The following is a 26558-nucleotide window of genomic DNA, read 5'->3' as shown; positions in this document are numbered from 1 at the left end:
GGAAATTGTTGAACACTTTGCCTGGGGCGGGCGGGGGTGTAAGGGGGGCTGGCACATCTGTTCGAGCATGAAGGGCCTTTTAATGTGGAAATGGAAAAAGAGCACTCCCTTTTAAATTGCAAATGACAAAATATCAATTGGCTTTTAAGTGTGGAATATCAATTAAAGCCTCTGTTAGTGACTTTGCCTTTAAGGTAAATACTTTTTAGAGGAGGAATTTGGCCTTCTGTCCAACTAGCACTGTTCATGAATTATGTACACATTCCTTTGGAAAAGATTGTTTGAACGCCTTAAAAACCATTACCATTTATTATATAATGAAATGGTAATAAAAATATGTTTTATAAAACATGTGTCTTTTCAGAAATAGTCGGATTTTATTAAAAAACTGCACTAAGCAGTGGAGTTTTGTTTGCATCAACAAACAAGGGCAGTGTTGGATGAGGTACTCAGATCCTTTACTTATGTACAACTAACAAGACTCGTGGGAAATACTCATTTCAAATTACAGTTGAAATAATCTGTCAAGCTATTTAGGTTTTGATTGTTGAATACAAATATAACCAAAATGCCAAATGTGCTCTGGTTCCAGCTCCTATACATGTCTAATAGACTGAATATTTGGGCGTTGTAGAGACAAAACGTACATTTTAAAAGTGTGAGTTTCAGCACTGGGAAAATAAAATGTTAATTTTCACTATCATCAGACACTTCATGGACAAAACCATTTATTTAAAAAACAATCATGATTAGTTGCAGGCCTAATTGCAAGTAAAGTCCCACATTACAAATGTTACATACTATTATAATGCGGTTGTAATTAAAGGTATGGAAATTATACATTTGAATCAAAATGTGTTGAATTATTGACAGTAATGCTCGTTAAAGTGGAGCTGATTGTGAACAAACATGTTGGGGAGCTTGTTGTAAGTCCTACACTGTTTCTGCTATAGCAAACTCCTACAACTCGCAATTTAAAAAAGACTTTAAATCTGTTAGGAACTAAAAAAAAGGAATAACATCTAAACATTTTTCATTTCCTCTAAAAACAGCAATATGGATGAGCACATGATTTATTTAAGGTAAATCTCTAAATCTGGAAAGAACATCGTAAATTCAGCTGTCGGCTAAATGCCATGTAAATAAAAGTACGGCATTTCTCATTCAAATATAGTGTACTGATATTAGCTATCCCAAAATGTGAACATAGGCGACACAAAAGATAGTAGTGTTGGATTAAATCACATAGGCCTACCTGTAAATCACATTGGCAGGATATATATATATATATATATATATATATATATATATATATATATATATATATATATATATATATATATATAACATTTCCCTTTGGAATACAACTTTTTATTTTGTTTTACTTCCATGAAACATATCGTCCTGCCTGGCAAACCTGCAGGATTCAGCGGCGGCAGCGTGGAGGGACTACATGTCCCAGGTGCCCCGGTGGCCCCTCCCCCCCCCGCATTCCTCTGCTGTGTGTCACGCTGCGCGGTGTGGGGATCCTGCGCGGCACAAGTGGCCCCGACAGCAGCAGCGAGGCGCACCGCACCAAAAAGTTTCTCCAGCGGAATGGACAAGTTTCAGAAGAGCGCTTTTCTTTTACGCTGCGCACCCGCGAGCCTGCGAACCACGAGGGATTGGATATAAGGACCGACTGTGCTGAGCTCCCGCACCACATTGCTTTTTTGGGGGGATTTGTTCTCGGTGGTTTCTCACTTTTTGTTGTTGGATTGGTCGCGCTTCATCTGAAGACTAAACTCAAGAGGGGTGTTCTCTTGTGTGGCCAAGGTGGACGGAGGAAGAGGAGGAGGAGGAGGAGGGGGAGAAAGAGAAATGTGTTCCCCAACGCAGGCTCGCCGTTTTGGGAGGTTTGCCGTGGTTTTCCTCCTGGTTCTGCGGCTCCAGAGTGGATCCGCTGCGGACGCCAGGACGTGCCCGCCTCCCTGCGTGTGCATCGGGGAGCTTTTGGACTGCAGTCGGCTGAAAAGGGGCCAACTTCCAGACACGATCCCGGAGTGGACAGTTCAACTGTGAGTCCAGTTAAAGGGCCTTAACACTGTATGCATAATGTTTGTGTTTATTTATTATTATTATTTATTTATTCATTGACATGGGATATATATTCACACGTCTGCACTTCGTGAAACACTTTGCTCATCTGTTGTCCTACCTCACTGATGAGATGATCTGCATCCCTGTGTAGTGGTCAACACCAGTCCATTTCTCCAAGAGGAATGGACTTTAAACTGAGTGCAATGTTGAGGGACAAACTGAGATTGGCCCCCTGATTTGACTTTACCTCTGATTCAGTTGGCTCACTTTCTGCACAGCTTTTCTCCCTCACAGAAAGAATAATCTGCTCAAGAGGGGTTGAAAATCTAGTCTGCTATCCAACCTAATACTCAGCCATTAGTGTGTGTGTGGGTCTGTGTGTGTGTGTGTCAATAAGCTTTATTTATCACAGTGGTCCCTGCAGCAGCGTGCTGGGGTCCTCAAGACCGACAGGGAAGCCCAAGCAGCCTTTCAGTCTGTTTTTTTTTACACATCAATGTGCTTTTGTCAGGCGCTGCAAACCTCCCCATTAAAGTGTAAATACTGGTGAATAAATCTCCCCGGTGCCTGCAGGTAGTGCTTTGAAAGTCAGGCCTTCTCATGTATCACTGTAGGGTATAGGCAGTAGTAATAGTGCTACTATTAGCAGCTTTTTCTTCTTTTCTTCTTCTTGTAGTTATGTTGTAGTAATTACAACACTATTTGGCTGGTATTTGTCAGCTATCTCCCACGTACTACATACAATTGAGACTAAAAGACACCCATAATGTTTATAATGGTCTGACAATGTGGTTACGTTTGCATTGGCAATGATTGGCGTTGTTTCAGTCTTCAGGTTCCAGCTCCACACACCTCGAGGCCCTCGAAGCCATAAATCAGATGCAGTCTGTGTGCAGCCTTGGACTGCTTCCTAAAGTAATGTCTCCATTACTCTCCTGTTTGCCTTCTGGCTCCACGAGATGAGATGAGGCTGCGCTCGGCCTGTTGAAGCAGAAACACCAAACACATTTTTAATGGCATGTTCCTCAGTGTGTTCCCCTTTACGGATAATTATGCATACTGGATGTTTATTGGCTGCAGTATTTGATTTTTTTATTGTCCTGTGTACGGCTGTGGGAGCTCTTGATTCTGTGCCTCGTCGAAGCCGTTGTGTAGACTGTAGTTTTTCTCTTTCTCAAATGTGCTGCTCTGGAAACTTGACATTGCCAGAGAAAACAGACCCAGCCTGAGCCTCATAACCAAGGCCGGCCTTCCAAAGAAAATGAAGAAGAAGAAAGAAAAAAAAAGTTCCACATGGGGGGAAAAATTCTTTTCACTCTGGCATGCTAATTTACGAGTGGCTCTCCAGCACATCTTAAACCCCTTAAACCGCCCGACCCTTTGTTTTCCAGCACCCCATTATTTCTGCTGAATTAGCAACTCCAGAGCCAGCGATGGTACTGATTAAGGAGGAGCGTGTAGGATTAGTGTGAAACAAACTGGCAGAAAGAAAAAGGGGGGAAGGAGAAAGTATGGAGAAGAAGTGGGACGAAGTCATGAGTATCTGGGGGGGTTTGTGGGGGGAAATTGGCTATACGTTTTTATATTGCCTCACTTTTTAAGGTTTGAGAACGAGGCACAATGTCAGTTTTAATTAAAAAACATGATGTGCATTCATTTAAATCCACGGAGAAGTCAAATGAAACTCTCATTTCTCTCTCGAGGGGTAACGTCTGGACTCCCTTGAGACTTTTAAGAAGACCTAAGCAAGCATGTATCAGAGGAATGCTCATTTTTAAGAGCAAAAGAACTGCATGTATTTGGACAGGTACCACTAGTGCTAATCATTAAAGACAGGAAGTAAGATAGGAGAAAGATTTAGCGCCACGTTAGCTAACCTTCCTCGGTCGGAGCGACCGAGTAATCTTGTGTCATTAAACAATACCTGTACTAAAAGCAAAACAATACACCATTTAGTTTAGCGATAGATAGATGGCCCTGTAATTCATAGACTGCAGAGGACACTTTTAACTTTTGAATAAAAGACATCACACACCCTGCAGGTGTTTTAGCTAATATGTTACACGACGCTAGCTAACATTAGTAATGACAGTAGTTTGTTAATGGTTGATTTTGGTTGCTAATTACCTGCTCGTTTGAACTAAATAGTGTAGCTAATAGCTATAAGCTAGCAAGCTACAGTTTATCATAGTGAACTTTCTGAAAAACATAAATATCATAGTTGTTAATGGACCAACATGAGAAGCGCCACCTCTTTATAATTTTTTGCAAACGTTTGCTCTTTGGCATTCAAATTTTGGGCTGACGTGAACATTATGTCTCTGGCTTCACCCACAGAGAGAGACATTTATGTCCCACTATCGTAATCTAAACCGCTACTGACAGCTCTAGTGACCCCAAAGAGTGGCTCATTTATTCACTTTTCAGTCTTTGATAAGAAAGTGGTGCGGCGCCTTTTCACACGACCGGCAGCTACAGACTGCAGCCTGTACGCAGCGCCGTGTGTTATCTTGCTCCGCTCAGAGCCTGCTTTGTGAGGGAAGTGGAAGTGTCAGAGCTCCTCAGGGTTTATCTAGGGAGTATGATAGGACACCTTTCCCATATGGCCCCCAGCGCTGGAACTACAGCAACAAAAACAACAACACACAGCTCCATGCTTGGAAAGAAAAGCAGGAGGAGGAGGGAGGGAGTAAAAACTCTGGTTGAGTGGTTTATATAACTTTCCACCAAAGGACAAAAACAGGCCCCAGAAAATTCGACAGGGGTGTTTCAGACGTATGAAAGGCGTCCCTCTCGCTTTTCCCGGCATTGTGAATACATTAGCAGTTGATAGGTTCTTCCCCTCCTCCCAGAGCTCCTTGATGGATTCCAGATGAGGGAGGTAAGGAGGAGGAGGAGGAGGAGGAGGGGAAGAGGTTGACGGGGTGTAAAAAAAAAAGTGTCTGGCACCGCAGCGTTGATCGTGCGCGGCAGCGTCAATAGCTCCACCACTTTATGGCGCACGGGCCTCTGCTTGCCAGACTCCTTGAGCTGGTTTTTAGGCTGCTTTTCAAAACAGACAGCAAAACCAAAAACAAGAGCCCCCCCTTCCTCATCCCCCCGAGTATGCTGGGCCAACACCGCTTCAGTCCAAGACCAGGCTCCATGGAGTTTGATCCAGGCGCCGATCCAACAAGGAGGTTCAGACAAAATAGAGACGTAGACCAGAGCTTAAATATTAATGAAGAGGAGTTCTGGTATAAACCCTGACTAAGCACACATTGCTGGACGTTTCAGGTCCTGAACCCTCCTCCAGACAAAATGCTCAAAAATGTGTGAAATAGACAGAAACTAAACCATCCATCAATGGAAACACATGTTTTAAATCTCTTGGATTTGGTTTGAAGTCCAGACACCAGAGTAGAGATCTGGTCCAAGCCTCGGCCAGTGCTGAAACCTCGACTCCGGCATTTCTTTTCATTTTCTTTTATCGACTTCTCTCGCCAGGTTTCGGCCTCCTTTCAGCACGGGGAGAATCTCGCCGCGCAATAACTTATCAGCGTGTCTGCTTTGGCTCTGCTTCTCAGCAGAGGCCTGGATATGAAGTGAGCTTTTATTTTGGCACCCAGAACTTTCTCTTCTGTGTTTAAAAACGGACGGGATGAAAAGTTTGTTTTGGACTTTTGTCATTTACCAGAAAGTGACTTTAATCAGTCTGGTGCTGGTTCAGTAGTTTATCCTGAAGTGACTAAAACAGACTAATGAAGTTCACTTGGATCCAGTTGAACTTATTTATTTGAAATCTGTTAGAAAACCAAGATGGTTGACAGTTGCTTAGTCACGTCATCATGATTTTAGTGACATCTGAAACTATTGTTTCTGTTCGTTTACAGTATGTCAGCAATAAATCTCATTCTTGCTTATTTTTTCTGACCATTCTGTTTCATTTCATCCGTTTTAATTACACCGACTTTTCTTTGATGCTGCTCACAGTGTCAAGGCACAATCGCACAGAGAATTTGTATGTAATTATGTTTGCTGTGTCGGCCCAAATGGAAGACAGCAGAAGCCGAGAAACACACTCCTCGGTGTATACTTTACCCTTCATTTTTGCCCCGTTTCCCCCCCATCACAGGGACCTGAGCCATAACAAATTGCAGGTGCTTGACGGCACTTTGTTTTCCAAACTACAACATCTCAGTGAAATGTAAGTATGCCTTGTGCTCTAAAATCAACACAGCCTCCATCACTGTCCCGCGTGAGCCAAACTGACTCTTTTCCCTTCGATGTGTACAGAAAGCTGAACCACAATGAACTGGATGCGATACCTGATTTGGGTCCTTTTGCTTCCAACATCACGACACTCATCCTGTAAGTAAAACCTTTTTTGAACATGTCTATGAACTGCCTCTCACTTCTCCGCCTGGCCTGGAGGATAATCCTCTGCCAGAGTTGTCATTGCTGGTTAAAGTAGCGAGGGAAGTGGTCCCCCCCCCCTCCTTCTTCCCCCTTTGGAGGGCAAACCCTTTTGGCTGATCCGGTTCCCAGACGGGGCAGTCTGAGACATGGCAGCCAGCCCCAGACGGGTCACGTGGGCGAAGACAAATGCCATCAACAGAAATGGAAATGTTTTGTTTGGTGGCTGCTGCTGCTGTTGGGGTATTTTTAACTTGAGCCCAGTGACGTGACGCTGGAGAGAAGTCCAATCCGTCATGTGAAAATCCAAATTTGGTGGTTTTCGTGCGGATGGATTGCAGGTTTCTGTGTGGCCCTTTTTTTAAAAATAAACGAGGCATCCATAAGGTTCCTAAAAATGTGACAATATATTGGGCCATCACTATGAAGAATAATAACAGTTTTTAGTTTTATTATGCAGCAGAAACGGTAACCAACCGTGCCGGAGGCTGTGAGATTATTCATGGTAAAAACCGTTTGACTTGTCAGATTTCTTCATGCTCAGACTCTAACCAGAGGACGCCTTGGTATGTTGTTGTGCAATACGTGCTTTAGCTAGAGCCACAGATATTAGTGTGTGAAACCTCAACAATTTTATTTGCTTTCTGTGGCACGTCTCTCCAAAAAAACGACTGACGTGAAGTTATTTTGGAAGAATGTATCCGTCTCCCGGCTTGATGAGGCGTATTCCTCATCAAGCCCCGACACGACGCTCTGCGGCAGCCGCAGGGCGCGCGGGCCGGCAGACAATTTGTTTGCACGTTTAGCGCCGAAGTGTTACCTCCAGCTGTAGGTTTCAGCTCAGGACAAAGAGCGGGGTGCTTGGATTTACTTGGAGCAAGTTCTTTGCACCTTATGTCATATTTGAGGGTAGTTTTGTGTATATGTGTACGTTTTTCCCTTCTGCGTGCGGTTACCCTGATTTTTATTTGATTTCAAAATGGATTTGTTACCTTGGCCCGAGAAAAAAACAGAAGAGATTTTCTAAATTGTTCCACAAACAAATATCACCTGGTGTCAATGGCTGCATTGTTACCGTCTTGGTTAGAAAGAGGTCGCTGGTTCATCCGCTGCTTTGTTATGCTGTCCAAGTTCCACTGAGCAACTCTGGATTACATTTGCTGAGTTCCCGCACGTATTCACTTCTAAAAGAAATCCAGACTTTGTCCAAACCATAAAGTCTTTATTTGATTTTGTTGTTCAGTTTGGTTCAGCCGAAATCCGTCATCCATGTTAACTCAGCCGTAACACGCTCCAGATACACACTTCACTCTTTTGTTTTTGTAAACGGAGAACTTTGAGGTCCAGAATAAGATCAAACAGTCATTTATTTACCTCAAGATTTTCTTTCCATAAAAATGTATTATTTACATGCATACTCCTCCTCAGGAATGGAAATCTTACAAACATTTATTGGTGAAATTAGTCGTTTGTTGTAGTCGGTGACTAAACTTGTACCAATTGTGGAACCACACTCACAGTGACCACAATTGATAATCTGGGATTGTGGTAAATATTAAAATCTAGTGTAACAGAAGCTCAAGTAGTCAACATCGTGGCTCAGTAATGTCAGTCAAACAGAAATATCCACCTCAACTTTGCGAGCATTAGCTTACGTTAGCCACCATTTGCTGCTCGTCACACCAGACCAAGTAGAAACACATGTGTACTGAACCAAATAAAAGTGTGTTTTTACCAGAAATACAGGAAGTAGATACAATTATAAATACTAATAGCTTGCGTTATCAAAGCTAATGCTAATTTGTTCCCCTTCCTGAGTTTTAAATAGCCATTCTAGCGAAAAGCTACAAGCTAGTAAGTAACCGATTATCATGATACCCCTCCAGAAGAGCTAATTCCATGGTTTTTACTGACAGTCTTAATTATTAATTGTAAATTGTGTTAAAGTATCACATTGAAATGCACAGAACTAGGGTTATTTAGCTGCTTTGATTTTAAACATCACTTTCTCTCACAAAACCTGGAAAAGGCACCACATTGTGAATCCATTAAACTGCAGGCGGTTAGGGGAGTCAGGAGCATACTTCATTTCATATCAGTCCAAGCAATGTGAGGAAACGGAGCTCACACAAGAAGAAATATTAAAATTCACACTTGCTCTCTGACTCGCACCGAGTGTGTTTGGCCGCCGTCGTCAGATTAGGTGGCGCAGTGTGATTTTTATTTGTATTTTTTCCTCCCCAGAATTCCTCTCCCAGCTTCATTTTCTCTGAGCTGGGAGGCTAGTAAAGAGGGGAGAAGAAGAAAAAAGACCTCGGGGTATCGAATAGCACTTATTCAAACAGCCAGTCAGACATCGCGGCAGCTCTCGCCGGCTCCCTTGACCTCGCAGCTCCGAGTAAAAACAAACGGCAATAACCCTGCAGCTGGTAGTAATTGAGTCGTGATCATCTTAATTAATTGAACAATTTCCCAGGAATTTATGGTGGGGGTAAACCCCTGCCGCCGCTAAATCCCTCGGCCTGTGTTGGGAGGGGGTTCAACAAATGACCTGGAGATTCCAGGTCTGATTAGGTGAACCTCCACGGATATGGGAGCCTCGCTGAGGATGAGAGTTGCAAAACAGGAGCGATTATGGTAATAATCCGTGACGGTTTCATTATGGATCGAGGGATTCAGCGAGGGCTGCAACTAATTCATCTTTTCATGAATCTTTTGCCTATTTTTGATAAATCAGTTTACTGTTTTAGTCTTTTGAAAAAATGATGCATTTCACCAGCCACGGATGACGACGGAAAGTTACATTTAATCGACGACCATTAAAGCGGGTTGAGCACGCGAAATGCAAACTGGATGCATGACCTTGCACGGCGTAATCCTAATTTAAAGGTTTTTTGCACGACATTTGATACATCAACAGTTGCACAGCTCCCCCCCCCGTCTCTTTGTGTTCAGTTCGCATGTCAGCCCGATGCCGGCGTCTCTCTCTCCGCCCCGCCTGGCAGCCGGCGCGTCAAGATGATCGTCCCTCTGAGCGAGATGCATGTGCAGAGTTTAATATGGCGTCTCAGCAACATCGCAGCCCTGGCTTTCATTACAGGCGCCACTGCAGAGAGAGGGAGTCATCCGATGGCTTCTCAAAACTCTGTTCCTTTTCCAATAGAAAATACCACACACACACACACACAACCACACATACGCACACACACATACACACACACACAAACACACACACACACTAAGAGCAAGACGGTTTTAGAAAAAGCGACTTTCCATTTAAAGAGCCGCTCCATTAAAAGCATTAGTTTCTGCTCCTTGGACGAAGCTGTGAAACGCAAATAATCAACAACAACAACAACAACAACAACAGCAAAGCTGTCTCCATCATGGCTTGTTGACTCTTACATGACAACATCACCTCAGTGTGTGAAAGTGGTCACTGCGACGGCCAGAAACGCTAGTTTCATCAGGAGCGCTGGCAGGTATGCGCTTGTGTGAAAAGCCACATTGTGTTGGTGCAGTAAGCCGGTCATAAAAAAATAAATAAAAAGGCTTTAGCCCGCTCACGTGTCAGGAATTCAAGGTCTAACGAGGTCTGGAAAGTCTGGAAACGTGTGCAGATAAAGAATTTATTTAGTTGGTTATCCACACACACACACACACACACACACAACAAGAGTGTTTCACTGACACAAGAAGCGTTTCGTGTGGTTGTAATCACGGCAGCACAACAGCATTGATTTTGCCCGCCTCAGTTTAATAATGAGTAGGTTTTCTATCAATACTCGTAAAGCCCTGGGCTGTTATTGACACATGGCCCGCACTCTATTGACTTCCACTAACTGCAGCAAAGCCCTACAACCCCAGTTGTAATGGCACCATAATCACGTTATCTGATAGCAAAGTGGACGCACACACATTGGATGTGTGTGTGTGTGTGTCACCGAAAGTGTGCGACAGCGAGCTTGTTTGTGTGCGGAGGAGACGGAGGAGCGCGCATTGAGTTGTTGTGGAGATGAGATGGGGGGCGGGGGGGGGTTGCAATTGTCTGGCCACACAGTCACTCAGAGTTCACGGTTGACTACTGCTGCAAAATAGCTTTAACGAGCTCATCGGGTTATGGAATAATAAAATGTTTGTGGTACCTGCGTCAAACTCCGGCTGTCCATCTCCTCGTCCTCGCAGACAGGAAGTGTGCTGCATCTTTCCCTCTCTCTCTCTCGGTGGCTACTCTCCTCCCCCCTGAGAGGAACTGGAAAGACCGGTTCTTTCCCACCAGGCGGGCTTCCCTCTCTCAGCGACCAGTCAGGGGAACATGAAAACCGAGATACAGGTGGTGTGCGGCGCTTTTGTCTGGGACCTGGGGGCCGCGGTGCGTGGAAGGCCCGCCGCAAATCTCCAAACAAAGGAGCTGCCTGTGCCGTTTTTCATTTAAAATGGGAGACAATGATCTGCTTTTCAATGTCGCCGCGCATCGAAAACTCTCAGTATAGATTTCCGAGTATTTAGTTTTGGGGTGCAGAGCGCTGAAGAGATGATGGATGGGGAAGAGGCCGCGAAACCAAAAGGGCTGAATGTCTATTGAGCACACACCAAACTCCATGTGACATTTTACTGAGTTAATCAAGCAGGGATTTGATGTTAAGCTCTTCATGGCATCGTACAGAGTTTTATTTGTGTAACCTCGGCAGGTCGCCCCCCCCCCCCCCCTCTCTATAGCCTACAGCTCCACGGTTGACTCGAGCGTGAAGCTCAGACGCCCGACCTGCCATCCATCTTGTGTCGTGGTCGCCTGGCGAATAAATCCTCTCTTTCCGTGCGTCGGAATTCAGAAGATTGCCAAAAAGGTGTTTTACTTTCCAGACGAGGAACCCCCGTGTTTACGAGACGTGTGCCCCCCCCCCCCCCCCTCCAGAGAGCATTCGATGCGTGTGGGAATTGGGTCACCGAGGTCCCGCGGCATTGCCGTACAGTGAAGAAGTGAGACATCTCCGTTTCACAGCAGTCTCTCTGCCTGAGGTGGATGAGATGAGTATAAGACGTGGGTGTGAATAGATGGGTAATAATACCTGACTTGCGTATATTTTATATATTTAAATACTTGAACGTGGGAATATTCTGTGTTTTTGCCTGAAAATACTCACCAACAATCGAAATAGGTGACCGGTACTCCTCTCGATTAATCACGACAGCTGCGGCTCTCGTGAAGCGGCCCGGACAGCAGCGGGTCGTTTGATTGACGGCTCCCGATAATTAAATATGAATATCAACGTCCACATCCCAAATTAAACCTGCATTAGGAGGAAACTCACCTCTGTGTTTTTTCTGCTGGAAAACGGACTCAGAAAAACTAACAGCTCTCTGGTCAGTAAGGTGTAGTGGCGGACGGGGGGGAGGGTGGAGGGGGGGGGTAAGCAGCGCAATGAATACTGAAAACGAGGCCTGTAGTCTGGTGCAGTGGAGGGAATGCCTGCCCCCCCCCCCCCACTCTCTCTCTCTCTCTACTGCCGAGTCCCATACACAAAGAGGGCACTGTACAGGCTCTGTTTATAACTAAGCAGTCCCTGCACTGCAATTTAGGAGGCGTGCAGCTCAGGAAATTGCTGGCCTCTGCCGAGGCATGCTTTCACTGAGGGAATGGTATTCATCAGCCAAGTAATTGGCAGGTTACTTTTTTAAATACCTTGTTGGTAATTACCTTATAAACAAAATCACACATCTCTAAACCCAAAGGTTGTTGGGACTTGGCTTGAAGAGCTGCAACATTGATCACACCGAGCAATTTGTCGGCATCCTGGAAATATGCACGCATCAGCAAAAAACAAACAAAAGAAAAGTACGACAGCGCTTCACGCTGGGTGGTAAGTTACAGCTTTACAAGCGCGTGAGAGTTTGCCTTTTTTTTCTCTTCTGGGAATGCCACACGCTAATTGAGGGACTTGACTGTTTGCGTATCTGGAAACATGAAACTGGTGCACGCCGCTAGTCAAACACACAGTATTTTTGTCCTTTATTGGAGCGACGGTGTCTGTGTTTTCAGAGCAAACAACAGGATCACCAGGATCCCCGCGGAGCAGCTACGGCCCTTCCTCGCCCTGGAAACGCTCGACCTCAGCAACAACAACATCGTGGAGATAAAGGCCAGCTCCTTCCCCGCGCTGCCGCTCAAGAACCTGTGAGTGCCAGATGAGACGTGATCGAAAAGCCCCCACAATGCACAGCACCTGTCCGTGGTTGCAGTGCAGGTTTTTTTTTTTGTATTGCGTCTTTTGACCGATGCGTCCTCTCTCAGGTTCCTCAACAACAACCGTATCTCCGCGCTGGAGACGGGCTGCTTCACCAACCTCTCGAGCAGCCTGCAGGTTCTGCGGCTCAACCGCAACCGCCTCTCCTCCATCCCGGCGAAGATGTTCCAGCTGCCCAACCTCCAGCACCTGTAAGCCTCGCTGCCATTTTGTTCTTTTAGAGAGATTTCTTTGAGTCATGCCGGTTCGTGACGCATCTGATACGACACCTTGATGGTACCTTTAAGACTTCCCAGACATTCTGAAGGGAGTTACTCTCTTTCCCAAACCTTTTCCGACCTTTGACCTGACTCCACACTAGTTAGCAGGCTTGTCACTTGCGGACATACACATTTATCTTTTTTGGGAGGGTTAACAAAACAATTACGGTCCATAAAGTCATCATTGCAGTCAAACATTGCAGAATTTCCTCACTATCTCTCTTCCATGGCAAGGTTTTCTCTGATTGGCTGACAACTGACCCCTATATCTGAATGCCAGGATGTCATTTTTAAAGATATATAGCCATTGTAGGAAAACTGTTTGAGGGTACTGTTACATGACACAATACATTATGAAGTATCTGTACGCTTACTCTCCCGTGCGTGCGCTTCAGGGAGCTGAGCAGGAACCGCGTGCGCCGCGTGGAGGGCCTGACGTTCCACGGCCTGCACGCCCTGCGCTCCTTGAAGATGCAGAGGAACGGCCTCAGCCGCCTGATGGACGGCGCCTTCTGGGGCCTCAGCAACATGGAAGTCCTGTAAGCAACTTTGCACGCGAGGCACATCAAGTTGTGTTCCTCCAAATGTAGTGTGAGGTCTCACAGTGTGTGTGGGCCTGCAGGCAGCTGGACTACAACAACCTGACGGAGGTGAGCAAGGGCTGGCTCTACGGCCTGCTGACTCTGCAGCAGCTCCACCTCGGCCACAACGCCATCAGCAGGATCCGACCTGACGCCTGGGAGTTTTGCCAGAAACTCAGCGAGCTGTGAGTCCACCTTTCTTTTTTTTTCTGTCTCCCGCCGCCCTCCTCCCCCTCTTCCCCTCTCCTCCACCCCTCTCTCTCTCTCGTTATTCCCTCCTCACTTTCCATTCACACTCTGAACTCCCAACACTTCTCTGTGTCGCCCTCTCCTCCCCTCTGGCACTCCCGCCTGCCCTTCCTCACACTCCAGTTCCTCTTGTCACTGACCCCCCACCACCACACACACACACACACACACACACACACACACACACACACACACAAAGCAGCGCCTCTTATGCTCTGCCAGTGAGTGCCAACATTAAAGCACTGCCAACATGTTCCACACCCGTCTGCCTTTTCTCTTTTCTGCCGTCATTTAAACCAACATGTCGGCCCCGGAAGTCCCGCTTCTTCCTCTTGTTGGAAGCTCCATTATTAGCCGCAGTCTCTCTTTGTGTCAAACTCCACGTTGCCCACAAACTTCAGCGCTTCACCTCCTCGGCGACACGGCATTCCTGGAAGCAGATTGAATTTCCTTTGTTGTGGCTGTTGTTTACAGCAGCGGTCAGTTTAGTGTTTGGAGTGTTTTTCACAGCCCCCCCCCCCCTCCTCCTCCTCCTCATCCTCCTCCTCTTCTTCCTCCACCTCTCCTCCTCCATGTTTCTCTCACTCTTATCACACAAAGCTGAGCGTAAACAAGCCGCCTGTTGGCTGGGACATGCCCGCCTATCTGATTCCTTCTCATCTAAGTTTACTCACGAGTTCAGATTTGTTGCAAAAGTTGATCTCCTCAAACTCGTACCAAATAAGTTGAACTCCCGATTGTTTTCTTTTCTCTTCCTGCTGTCTGTCCTTCAGCGACCTCTCCTTCAACCATCTGTCCAGACTGGAGGAATCCAGCTTCGTGGGCCTCAGCGTGCTGGACGAGCTCCACATCGGAGACAACCGCGTGAGCTTCATTGCGGACGGGGCTTTTCGCGGCCTCTCCAACCTGCAGATGCTGTAAGTTGAACTCAAGCGTTTCAGACAAGAGGCGGCGCGAAAGGGTGTCCCAGGGTTTTGGTCCTCGCCGTGTGTGAATCTGATGCAACTTGTCTGTTCGATGTGAAATCAAATATCCTGAATGGAGTCGGTTTTGAACTCCCACCTAAAGATCTAGGGAGCGGATACCCAAAAAAAAACAACTGATCTCAACCCTGGAACGTGTTTTTTCTTTTCCTTGCAAACAAAGGAGATGTTATTTTCTAACATTTGACGGATCGAGACAAGAAGTTTGTTTGCTAGTATTTGTGCTGAGCTCAGCTTAACCTGTCTCAAGTCTAGCTCCAAAAAAAGGGAGTTAACGCTAATCTTAAAATGTCAAACTATTGCTTTAAGTAGACACTTTGTGTGATTCAGTGTTTCAGCTATCTATAACATTAAATGTAAGTACATGACCCCCCTCACCCTCTTTAAAGCTCCCTCCACCATCAATCCACTGCCTGAGTGGAAATATCCTGCTTGATGTGTTTTGGGGATGTGAAATAGATTACTGTGTTGAGGTCTCTCCACACACGTAAAAAAAAAAAAACCTTCGAGGCACAACCCCGACCTCAACATCTCCCCTGCCTCCGCCTGACCCCCCTCTGCCGCAGCCACATGCACCCATCCCCCCTTTCCCACAGCGAGGCTCCGAAACATTTCCTCTGGTTGGGATTTTTTTTTTTTAACTGGAACCAAATGTGAGCTTCACTGCTGAGGTCACCGTAGGGCAGGTGTGCAGCTAGGTGGACATGGATAGCTTCAGGGCTTCAAATCCACCACCCCCTCCCATACACACACACACACACACACACACACACACACACACACACACACACACACACCCTTCCTCAATCTCAATCAGCCATAACCAGGCCTGTCGAGGAGGAAAATAGCAGTTTGAAAGCATTAGAGCAGCTGAAGGATCAAAGGAGGCAATTTCTCTGGGAAATTCTTGGCTTTTAGTGATTTACCACTGAAATGCTGTGTATTAAGTTGTTTGGTGTACCTTTGTATAGTAGTTATATAATCTGTCCATAGTTTTTCAGCCGCCACAACTTTGAGTTTGACAGCAGAAGATGTTTCAGGCAACATTAACGTTAATCGTCAGGTTCATTCCCTTCAAATCAAAGAGCGAGAGCTTTTCTTGGAGAGCCGCTAAGAAATCCATTAAAGTAATTTCTGTTTTCTGGTTGCGACAGCAACTTAAAACTCAGTAAGAACGTACAATATAATCTCAGTGAAGATTTACATAACACTAAATTGAAACAGCTAGCACCACACAAATTGGCTCTTATGAAGAGATTATTTTGCACTACTTTTTTTCTATATATTTATGGTCTGTCAGATGTTAGCTAACTGAACCCACTAGTACGTTAGCTTGCTCGCTGTTTGACGCATCAAGATGCTGGTGAAGCTAGCCAAAGCCTACAATGAATTTATGGAGAAAAACAATGTTTATAAGAGTTATTAGTGAGACGTAAGTTGGCCATTAGTCTAGCTAACAGGATTGGCAAAACATTTTATGATTAGGTTCATTATTATTCAAAACGTCTACACTTTACTCTAAACGGAGCTAACGTTAGCTTTGTTAGTTAGCAAACCTGGCTGGGTGTAAATATTTAATTATAGCTAGTCTCTATTTAAGAAAAAGTGTATGTGGTGAAACCAGTTATATTTTAGTGGCGTGTAAATCTCCAGTTAGTTAACACTTTTATCTAATTTAACTGAGTAATTTAATTCATATAAAGTAAGCGGGGTTTTACAAAAACAATTCCTTTTTTCCACAGAAATGTAAAACATAACGGATTCATTATGTATTTAATGTTGGATGGAGGATCTGTGGCAACACTTCTCATACATATTTGAATTGCATGCAGAGTATATTTATCCCCTGGAATGAAGTTTAAAATGCAGCGCACATGTTATATTGCAGCATGTCCTTGTAAACTTTTTCTATACAACGCAGAAAAGCCATTGCAGACTTTTAAAAGCGCCGCAAAAGCCAGGCAGGAACTTCCTGTAAGGCATGGAGCCGCTTTGAATATAATTTGAAAGCCTCGAAGTCGTCCCCCTCAAACGAAATGTAAAGCCGCATAAAGTTTTATTAACATCGCAAGTGCAGTTGTTTTCTGGGCGTGGATTTTTTACGAGGTGGTCTGTCTTTGTTTCCTCGGAAAGGGATCTCCAAAATAATGAAATCTCCTGGACCATTGAAGACATGAACGGCCCTTTCTCTGCCCTGGACAAGCTGAAAAAACTGTGAGTTCATTGTCAACGTTTCACACCTGGACCGACCAGGTGACTTGTGGAACATCGGCAACACAAATCCAGCTCGCAAACGTTTGAAATTGATGAGAATCTTGTCGTTTTCCCAGATTCCTGCAGGGGAACCGGATCCGCTCGGTGACCAAGAAGTCTTTCTCTGGCCTGGACGCACTGCAGCACCTGTGAGTCGGCCTCGCGTTTCACTGATTGTTTCCATAAGTCCGAGCCGTAAACGAAGCGGGCTGAATCACACCGAGACACAGAGGCTGTTTGTTAGAGCCGTACACCCAAACTGTCTTCTCCCGTTCCACCGCTTTGATGTGGAATCAAGAAGAAGAAGGAAAAAGAAAAGCTCCACCATTAGCATCTTTACATGTGTGCCAGACTATATCGATCACCGAGGCAAGTGGAGGGAACTCTGTGTGTGTGCGCTCACAACAGCTGCATTTGATTCTAATTAGAGTTTTTTCCCAGCCGCTGCCAGAGCTCAAAGCGGCCCAGAGTCGGGCCTCTCTTGATTAACACAGCAAACGGCTGCCCAGAGTTTTATTGTTCTGGAGCCCAGACCTTTTTTTTTCTCCCCTCTCGATTGAAGTTTTTGTAGCCTTCACTCTACGCGGCTGATGTTGGCAGGAAACGCTGCCATCTCTCCGTGAGGATCCCACCAGTCCTAATTCCCATTCTCCTCTCTCTCTGCAGAGATTTGAGCAACAACGCCATCATGTCCATCCAGGCGAACGCCTTCTCTCAGATGAAGAACCTGCAGGAGCTGTAAGTATGGCCGCGTCTCAGGGCAGCTTTACGTAGTCTCTCTGTGTTTATGTGGGACAGAGCACCAGGTGAAAGTCATTATGGTCTGCTGGGAAAGCCAGCACCGAGCAGCGCTCGCTCCAGTGTTATTAACAGCTTCACAGGTCCCTTTGTCTCGCTCCGCTAAAGGATAGTGTCTGGTACAAAAGCTTTTTCATTCTCTCAATATTACAGCGACTTGATGTTGCATTGACCACATCTTCCTCTGGAGATTCCACTCACGATAAAAATGACTGAAAACCCAACTATTTAAAGTGATATTTCCTTTGCGAACTTAAGTTTTTTTTTTTGTGGTATCTTCTCTCCTGGCAGCCATCTGAACACCTCCAGCCTCTTGTGCGACTGCCAGCTGAAGTGGCTTCCCGTCTGGGTGGCAGAGCAAACCTTCTTGCCCTGCGTCAACGCCAGCTGCGCCCACCCGCAGATGCTGAAGGGCAGGAGCATGTTCGCCGTCAGCCAAGAGGAGTTTGTGTGTGGTAAGTGATGCATTCACTTGGTGTAACACCTTTACACACACACACACACACACACACACACACACTCACACAGCTTTTCCATTTACGAGCTGACCCAGATTGTTCCGTATTTTCCTCCCTGACTCCTGGTCAAGCTAATGAGCCTCGTGAAGAGACCGTTGTGGAAATGTACCAGGCTAGGTTACCATCATAGAGCTCTACTGAGGAAATATTTCACTTCAGTTCTCCCCAAAAATGGACTAGACATTGCTAAATAGCCATTTCCGTAGATCATCTTACACAGACTTTTCAATTTCTCCCTTTTGCCGTCATCCCAGATGACTTCCCAAAGCTTCAAATCACCGTACAGCCGGAGACCCAGTCGGCGCTCAAGGGTACCAACGTGACGTTCGTCTGCTCGGCGGCCAGCTCCAGCGACTCGCCCATGACCTTCGCCTGGAAGAAAGACAATGAGGCCCTGAACGACGTGGAGATCCACAACCAGGCCCACCTGCGGGTGCAGGGAGGCACGGCGGGCGAGACGGAGGTCACGGAGTATACGACCACCCTGGAGCTCCGTCATGTGGAGTTCTCCAGCGAGGGGAAGTACCAGTGCGTCATCTCCAACCACTTTGGGTCGTCCTATTCCACCAAGGCCAGACTCACGGTCAACAGTAAGTCTGGGATGTGTCTCTTATAAAGAAGGCTCCTAAAACGCCTGTTCACTTCCTAAAAGATTCTAATTGTGTTGTTTGTTTTTTTTTTAAACCTAATTTCCAGTGATGCCTTCCTTCACCAAGATGCCAATGGACCTGAGTATCCGAGCCGGAGCGACAGCCAGGCTGGAATGTGCCGCCGTCGGCCACCCTTCCCCTCAGATCGCCTGGCAGAAAGACGGCGGCACCGACTTCCCCGCCGCCCGAGAACGCCGCATGCACGTCATGCCGGAGGACGACGTGTTTTTCATAGTGGACGTCAAGACCGAGGACATCGGCGTTTACAGCTGCACGGCGCAGAACACCGCTGGGGCCATTTCTGCAAACGCTACGCTCACTGTGCTCGGTGAGAAACGGCACTCTCAGAGCATTTTAAGTTGACCGGCCTCTGTGAAGGAAAAAGCAAGGCTGTACGTTCGTTGTCGCACTGGCTTATATTCCATTGTGGTTCTGCTTTCCAGAAACGCCTTCCTTCTTGCGGCCCCTCATGGATCGCACCGTGGCCAAGGGCGAAACCGCCGTCCTCCAGTGCATAGCTGGCGGCAGCCCGCCCCCGAGGCTGAACTGGACCAAAGACGACAGCCCTCTGGTCGTGACCGAGCGCCACTTCTTCGCGGCCGCCAACCAGCTCCTCATCATCGTTGACGCGGCGGAGGCGGACGCGGGGAAGTACACCTGCGAGATGTCCAACGCGCTGGGCACGGAGAGGGGCAACGTGCTGCTGGCGGTCATCCCCAATCCCAACTGCGACTCCGGAGTGCAGGGCGGCGCGGGAGTCGGCATGGTGAGCGGGGCGGGGGCGGACGGCGACGGCTGGACCACGGTGGGAATCGTCATCATCGCCGTGGTGTGCTGCGTGGTGGGCACGTCGCTGGTGTGGGTGGTCATCATCTACCACACGCGGCGACGCAACGAGGACTGCAGCGTCACCAACACAGGTCGGTGCATGGTGGTCGCTGGGACGCTGGGGAGGGAATCGGTCCACAAAAAATGAAGGTGCACGACGTAACTTGATGTCCTCCCGCTCCCAGATGAGACCAACCTGCCGGCCGACATCCCCAGCTACCTGTCCTCCCAGGGGACGCTCGCCGACCGACAGGACGGCTACATCCCTTCAGAGAGCGGCAGCAGCCATCAGTACATGGCTTCGTCAATCAGCGGCTTCTACCTGCAGCCGAAAGACATGAACGGTAAAACACCTTCTCCTTTTCCTCCTTTGTCCTAAAATGTAATCCCTCTGCTGGGTCACATTTTTTTTTCCTGACTTGGTTCTCTTCCTTCGACCTGTACAGGTTTCTGTCAGCTTGACACAGGAAGTGAAACGGACATGGAGGCAGCCATCGACCCTCTGCTCTGCCACTACCAAGGTCCCATCGGCTCACTGCTTCGCCGAGAGAACTTGTACTCCACCGACCCGACGGAAGTCTTCACAGGTCTGTGTAACACTTCTGTTGAATAGAAACTGTTCTCCTGATCCTTATTTTACAACAATACTTAGACTGTTATTGATGTAGAACATCATATAACATAATAATATTCAAAGTACAGTCATCTTCTTTCTCACTCTCTAAAGGAACTAATACATTTTTCATTTTCTACCTTTTAGGCTGTTGCATCGACCAAAAGCCCGTCTGCATCGACTCCTACAGCGGCAGCCTGGCCAACTCTAAAATGAGGGACTACTTCCTGTCCGAGCATTTTGACCTCTGCTCGTCCTCGGTCCTGATGCAGCTCCCCAACGCCGGTCTCCACCGCGGCCCCTCCCCGCTGCAGAGTGACCGCCGGCCATCTGCGGAGGAGGTGGAAGCCAACGACTACGGCAAGCCTCACGAGGGTCTTTCCCCCTCCAACACCTTCATGGGTAGGTCTCAAGTCGATCGCTTGCGCAATTCTTTTCCAAATGTGTGTGTATGCTTTGGTCTGACTTCTTATTGCTTTTCCTGTTTTTTGCTCAGGAACATTTGGGAAGACTCCGGGGAGGCAATACAAGGACCTTTACGCAGGCTTCCCGCCACCGTTGGTGACGCATAATGGGATAACTCTGCACGAGAATCCCTACACGGCTCCGGACGCCGAGTCCGACCTGGAGGAGAACGGTCTCGCCAAGGACTCGGCGTCGGAGCAGAGCGACAGCGTGTACGAGCAGCCGTTCGACAGCGGCAGGACGGATCCCTTCCCGCAGCGCAGGACCAGCTCTTAGCTGAGTGACACTTGCTTTTGATGAAGAGGACGACCAAAAAAAAAAAAAGGATAACTTCTACCTCACTGAATGGACACTTTTGCAATAAAGGACTCCTGAAATGTGCAACGAGTGAATGTAACGGACTAATTGATGTTCCTAGAGAAAAGTCAAAAGGAGCATTTTAGCAGCTGTTCACAGCTTCAGCTGATTAATATAGATGGATATATACATTTTTTTATATAAAGTTTATTATATTTTGTAAATTGTATATAAACAGATTCCATTATTTTTGCTTACCTTTTGTGTACGAGTATTTTGCAGCCCTGCCAATTCAGTTATTCCAGCTTTTGAATGAAGCAATGTTTTGCACATGTGTAAACAATAAAAAAGAAAACACCTTAATGTGTGACGCTGCATTCACCTCAGAGCTCCGGGTCTTCAATGATGTTACTGTCTTCATCGTGCAGGAGGTGCGTTTGAGATTTAGAGCCCTGGTGGCGGGTGTTGAACGCTGGCCTTCTCGAGCAGAACCACAGACCGCCCAAGGACGGCCAGGTCTGTCATCAGTCAGCCCCCCCACCGGGAAAGCCAGACGCGGACAGAGAGGATGTTTAACCGTTTGGTATCGAAATCTGGTTCCATGTAGGGCTGGAAAAATACTTACAAATGATAGTTTATCATGTGGTGCAGATTTACTGTTGGCTTGCTGAGCTAATGAATCGGAGCATGCTGGGATTTTGCATGCATTAGCCATGTTGTGACTTAAATAAATACTGGAAAATATCCATCGTGATATCCTGACAGTGATATCAACCATATGGCCCTCCCACTGATCCCGCTATTACTAATGGCGGTACTATAATGACATTAGAAACAACATTTACATCTACTGACTGAATTTCCTATTTTAAAGGAAAGCAAGCAGCACTAAAACACAAAAACCACAACGTATCAACACTGCTTACACGTGATACATGTTCATATTACCACTAGTTCAACGGTTATCATTGTTAATATTATGTGCATCACTAATTGGTCTGGTAATGGTCGTAGTAGCTGCGAGATTAGTGTTAAGAGCACTCGTAGCAATAGGAGCATTTGTTTTTAGTAGTAGTAGTAATAGTACTAGGTGGCAATATTTCATATTTTAATGTGTTCAGGATTTTCATACCATGCTCAACTGTGCATTGAAACTCTTACACCTGCAGCCGGCTAAGATTCACCTCACCGCCACTGTGACTTAGGATGTAATCATGATCAATAATAATGACTCCATTAATAATGATGCTCATAATTAAATACACACTTAACATGAATTCATGTAATTCATGTTAAACCCACAAATTGCTAGTTGTTAGAACAGACACAGCACAAGGTAGCTTAGCTCGAACGGTTTGCCAGATGACTCATCCCTCCTTCCCTCCCTCGTCCTCCCCTCCTCGCCCGGCGGTTTGTTGTTTCAGGCCTCTCCTCTCCAACACGGGGGAAAAAGGTGCGCTTGTGCTCCGGGCCTCGCTGTTGAAACTTGCACTTGGAAAGCTTCTTGCGGCTCCCAGCCTGCCACACTGGAGTTTATTTACGAAATGGCAGATTCACGATGGTGGTGCCAGCAGTTAGGAGGGGATTTAGTCAGATCCCCTATTCAAGGGCGGTTGTTTCGATCTTGCGTTTCATCTGACAGCGCGAAGAGAACTGGAGTGGAAAAGTAGTCAAATTGAGTCTTTGTTATCATCATATGCAACTGAAAGGTTGGTGTCAGTTTGTGTTTGGAAATGCTGAGGATGAGATTTGCTTTTACAGGACGTGTTCTTTCTCTTCCTTCTGGCTGACTAACATTTAAGTCCACCTGGTTGTTGGCTACGCCGCGTCGGTTTCTCTGCCTTTACCCCACTGTAAAGGAATGAGGAGGTTTGTTGGAAGTCTTGCCAGTTATTTGAGGAGGCTGCGATTAAGACAAGATGGTGGAGCCACACACGTATCCAAACACCTGGGAAACAGCTGCTGCTGCTGCTGCTGCTGCCAATGCTAAGGAAACATTCAAGGCCCTGTCCACTTCTGTAATAACTTCATCTCAGTGGGAAGTCGGGTCTGGTTGAGAGCAGAAACCATGTCTCACAAACTTCTTCTGGATAGATAAATGTTAAGAAGTCAACATACAAAATACTTCAACGCTATAAAAAACACATTGCTAGCAAACCACGCTGCATTTCTTGTTCCTTGTTGATAATGAGCTTAACATGGAGGATAGCATTTTATCACACTAAAGAGGCTGTGTTAGTGGGGATACACTGCTTCAAGGGCCAGTGGGATATTAAATAGGATCCAGGAAGTCCAGTTTGGGTAAAAAGTCCATGAGTTTGAATGTTTATCAGGTGTTTAGGGCTGAAGTTGGTCTTGGAATGGCTCTGGATATGTCCGGGGGTTTTAACCAGCACTTGTTGATTTCTTGGACACTTGGCACAACGCTGACATAACATAACCTTATCGCGGCAACATGGCTAACAAGTTAGCAAACAGTAGCTTATTTATTAATCAAGCAGACATGGAGCAATGTAGCATTCATTTAAAGTTGTGTTTCAGACCTCCTGGTGAATTTACTCTTCTTTTGCCTTTTTTTGGTTTCCAGCAACTCCTGAGTGAAGCGTTTGTCTCTTTCGCTGCTACTTGCTCGACGTGTTTACTATTTTTAGGAGCAAAATACTCGCAATGTTCACCATTTAGTTGCTAACTGTGTACCGTGGGTCCTTACCAAAACCAAAGTAAAGTTGCGTGCCATGATACCAAAATAAGTGAGCTGAAAGCCATTCAAGTAGAACTGAAATGAATCGCAGTCTGGAGATAATACTGTTGGTTGGTATTGTTAGAAGAGGCTGTGAGATCCATTTCTAAAGCCCCAGAGAAAAGAGAAGAATATGGACCCGACAGGTATTTATTTTTAGTGTTGGCTTACTCTTGTTATTCATCAACAAAAAGTTCCCTATTACACAGTATTACTCTCTCTATTGCCTGTTCACAGGACGTGCCAATAGACATCAAGGGAAATGTCTGGCTCAAGCAGAAGTAGGCCTGGCAGGTTGAGGGAAAACAGATCAAGTGCTATGTTTTATTACAAAATGATTCATGGATTGTGTTGTGTTGGTCATTGTTAACCATGTAAAAGGATCTAAGGGGGACTTTTCCTTGAACTGGCTTTCTCAAGGACACTTAATTGCAACTGTGGGAAGAAAGGTTCTTCCCCATTCACAGTTTAACAGCTGGAGGGCTGGATTCAAACAGCCTTTCCAACAATACACGATTCCCTTTTTTGTAGGCCAGGTTTGACACTTAACTAAATTCTGCATGTTACAATTAGGCGGGTGGATGTAATTCCCCTCAGAATGGTTTATTTACTCCTTCAGGAAAGTCTCTGAAATTGCTGCAACCAAAAACAATTTGTGGCCTAACAAGCGACTGAGGCGTTTCCACTTTTCAAAAGGCGCTGTGGATCCTGCAATCTCCTGCCGAGTCTGCAACAAGCGACAAACTTCACATTTCCAGTCAGGGGGAAAAAGAAAACACCGGCCAGATTGCAGAATAATTTCCCCTCTTTGATTCCGCGTCCAGAGAAATGAGACAGGAAGCGGAGAATTCCTCCCAGACCACCAATGACTGGCAGACGGCTGAGGGAGTCCGCTACCCCCTGGTCTCAGATCAGCCTCCGATCTCCATCGTCTGACCCCAGAGTGTTCATGTCAGCAGTCAAACGCTGATCCAGGGTCAGCTCCTCAGGCCCTCTCTGCTCTCTGCTCACCAGGGACTGAGCCAAGAAATTTAATTTAGCACGCCACGGTCTTATCTCATTGCCAGACACTCTGAATTTTGTAGCTAATTTGCCTTGAATATTGCCAGATGTGGTGACATGCAGACAGATGTTTATTATATTAAATAGCTGAAGGCGGTTGCAGAAATTATTATTCCTCTGTCACGAAGCTCAGGAAATCAACTGGAGGATGGGTGTCTGACTTTTACGACCACTGGGCCCGTGTCTACATTAGATGTGCTTTGTCAGAGCTAAAATATACACATTTAAAAAAGGAGTATCGTGTACGAAGTCACACTCACTTTGGGTCCGACATTCAAACTGTTGACAGACAAATCCAACAAGATTTGTGTTGTGTTGCTTTCACAGGTGGTTTTCCCTTTCTCCTTGGCGGATCCTTTTCGGTTTAGCCTCGTATGTGACAAAACATTTCAATAATTCACAGATTATTTTGAAGCTTGGTGAGAGTCTTTTGGCCATATTGAATCACAGTAACAGCATTCGCTGGGCACAAACACCGGCTGAAGTTGACTTCGGCTCGGAAACTCCAAGCTGCAGAAAATCCCACGGTCATATAATACGTTCACACGAGTCGCCATCAGTGTGAATCCCAGCACGGACTCCATAAAACCCCATCAGACCCCGTCAGACCCCATCAGACCATCTCTTTTCAATCTCCAATCCAGCTAGGGCTCTTTGTATGATTAAAAGCATACACAATGGCTTTGCATCTTGCAGATGTTGCCATAAATCACCGGTTGGCCCTGCCTCTGCCACTGGCTTCCTGACAAATGTTCCACAATAACTGGGGCCCCCACCCCACCCTTCCAGTAAAAGAGAGGGGAAAAAATAAAAGGAGTAAAAGAGAAAGAAAAAAAAAGAAAAGGCCTGGAATTTCTACCCGGCTGCTTGTAACTCTCTCAGGACTATTGTAAAGTCTCAGCCATGTCAGCACAGGTGGAAACCTGAGGGGTCGTTAAAAAACAGAATAAAAAAGGCCCGCCCACTCCAGGCTTTCTCTTTCCCAACAATGTCTTGAACTCCCCGCTGTCTCGGCCAGCCCTCCACTGTGACTAATTCCACACAAATCTAAAGAGCTAAATCAGTCAGGCTGCTTGTGTGTCTGTGGTCGGCAATAACCGACACCCCCAAGCCTGTAAAAGACACAACCGTAATGGCAGAGACTGAGATCGGGCTGTGAATCACAGTCTGTGAGGCATTGGAGAAAGATGCTGTCTGCAGGCACTTTCCAATCCCCAATCTTCAGCCTCGTACTTTCAAAGGTTTTACACTGGTGCTGAGAGGAGTGAACGCCAATTAGGAATAGTTGAACTGGACAGTTGAAGTCCAATTTTCTCTTTTCTGCAGGTTATATCAGCCTGTAGAGACTGTTTTGAGGGATGGATGCTGCGATGACATTACAAATCTATAGAAAAGGCTCTGGCAGTTTGGCCTCATTGAAGGCCAACATACATAAAAGTGAAGTCCGGGCACTTTGAAAAGGGTGTGACATTTTGTGAAACAAACGTATTCACTCACTTTCTTTTGAAAGATGGAAAGATCAAACCACTGCATATGTTGGAA

General features: G+C 46.2%; 1 protein-coding gene across 1 annotated transcript; it reads left to right on the top strand.

Annotated features, from left to right (window-relative positions):
• Positions 1-1584: 1584 nt before the first annotated feature.
• lrig3 (leucine-rich repeats and immunoglobulin-like domains 3) lies at positions 1585-21567 on the top strand. Its single transcript, XM_068586478.1, has 19 exons — positions 1585-2057; positions 6194-6265; positions 6355-6429; positions 12515-12649; positions 12767-12910; positions 13375-13518; positions 13602-13745; positions 14583-14726; positions 16926-17006; positions 17123-17194; positions 17712-17783; positions 18135-18298; positions 18616-18951; positions 19058-19339; positions 19455-19931; positions 20025-20183; positions 20286-20426; positions 20600-20854; positions 20949-21567. Exons 1-19 carry the CDS (start codon positions 1861-1863, stop codon positions 21191-21193), a joined length of 3339 nt encoding a protein of 1112 aa, XP_068442579.1. The 5' UTR covers positions 1585-1860; the 3' UTR covers positions 21194-21567.
• The last annotated feature ends 4991 nt before the right edge of the window (positions 21568-26558 follow it).

Source organism: Clinocottus analis, unplaced genomic scaffold (assembly GCF_023055335.1).
Source record: "Clinocottus analis isolate CAN_PGR_092001 unplaced genomic scaffold, fCliAna1.0.p SCAF_20, whole genome shotgun sequence".
Taxonomy (NCBI): Eukaryota; Metazoa; Chordata; class Actinopteri; order Perciformes; family Cottidae; genus Clinocottus; species Clinocottus analis.
This window is presented reverse-complemented; position numbering and strand designations above follow the sequence as displayed.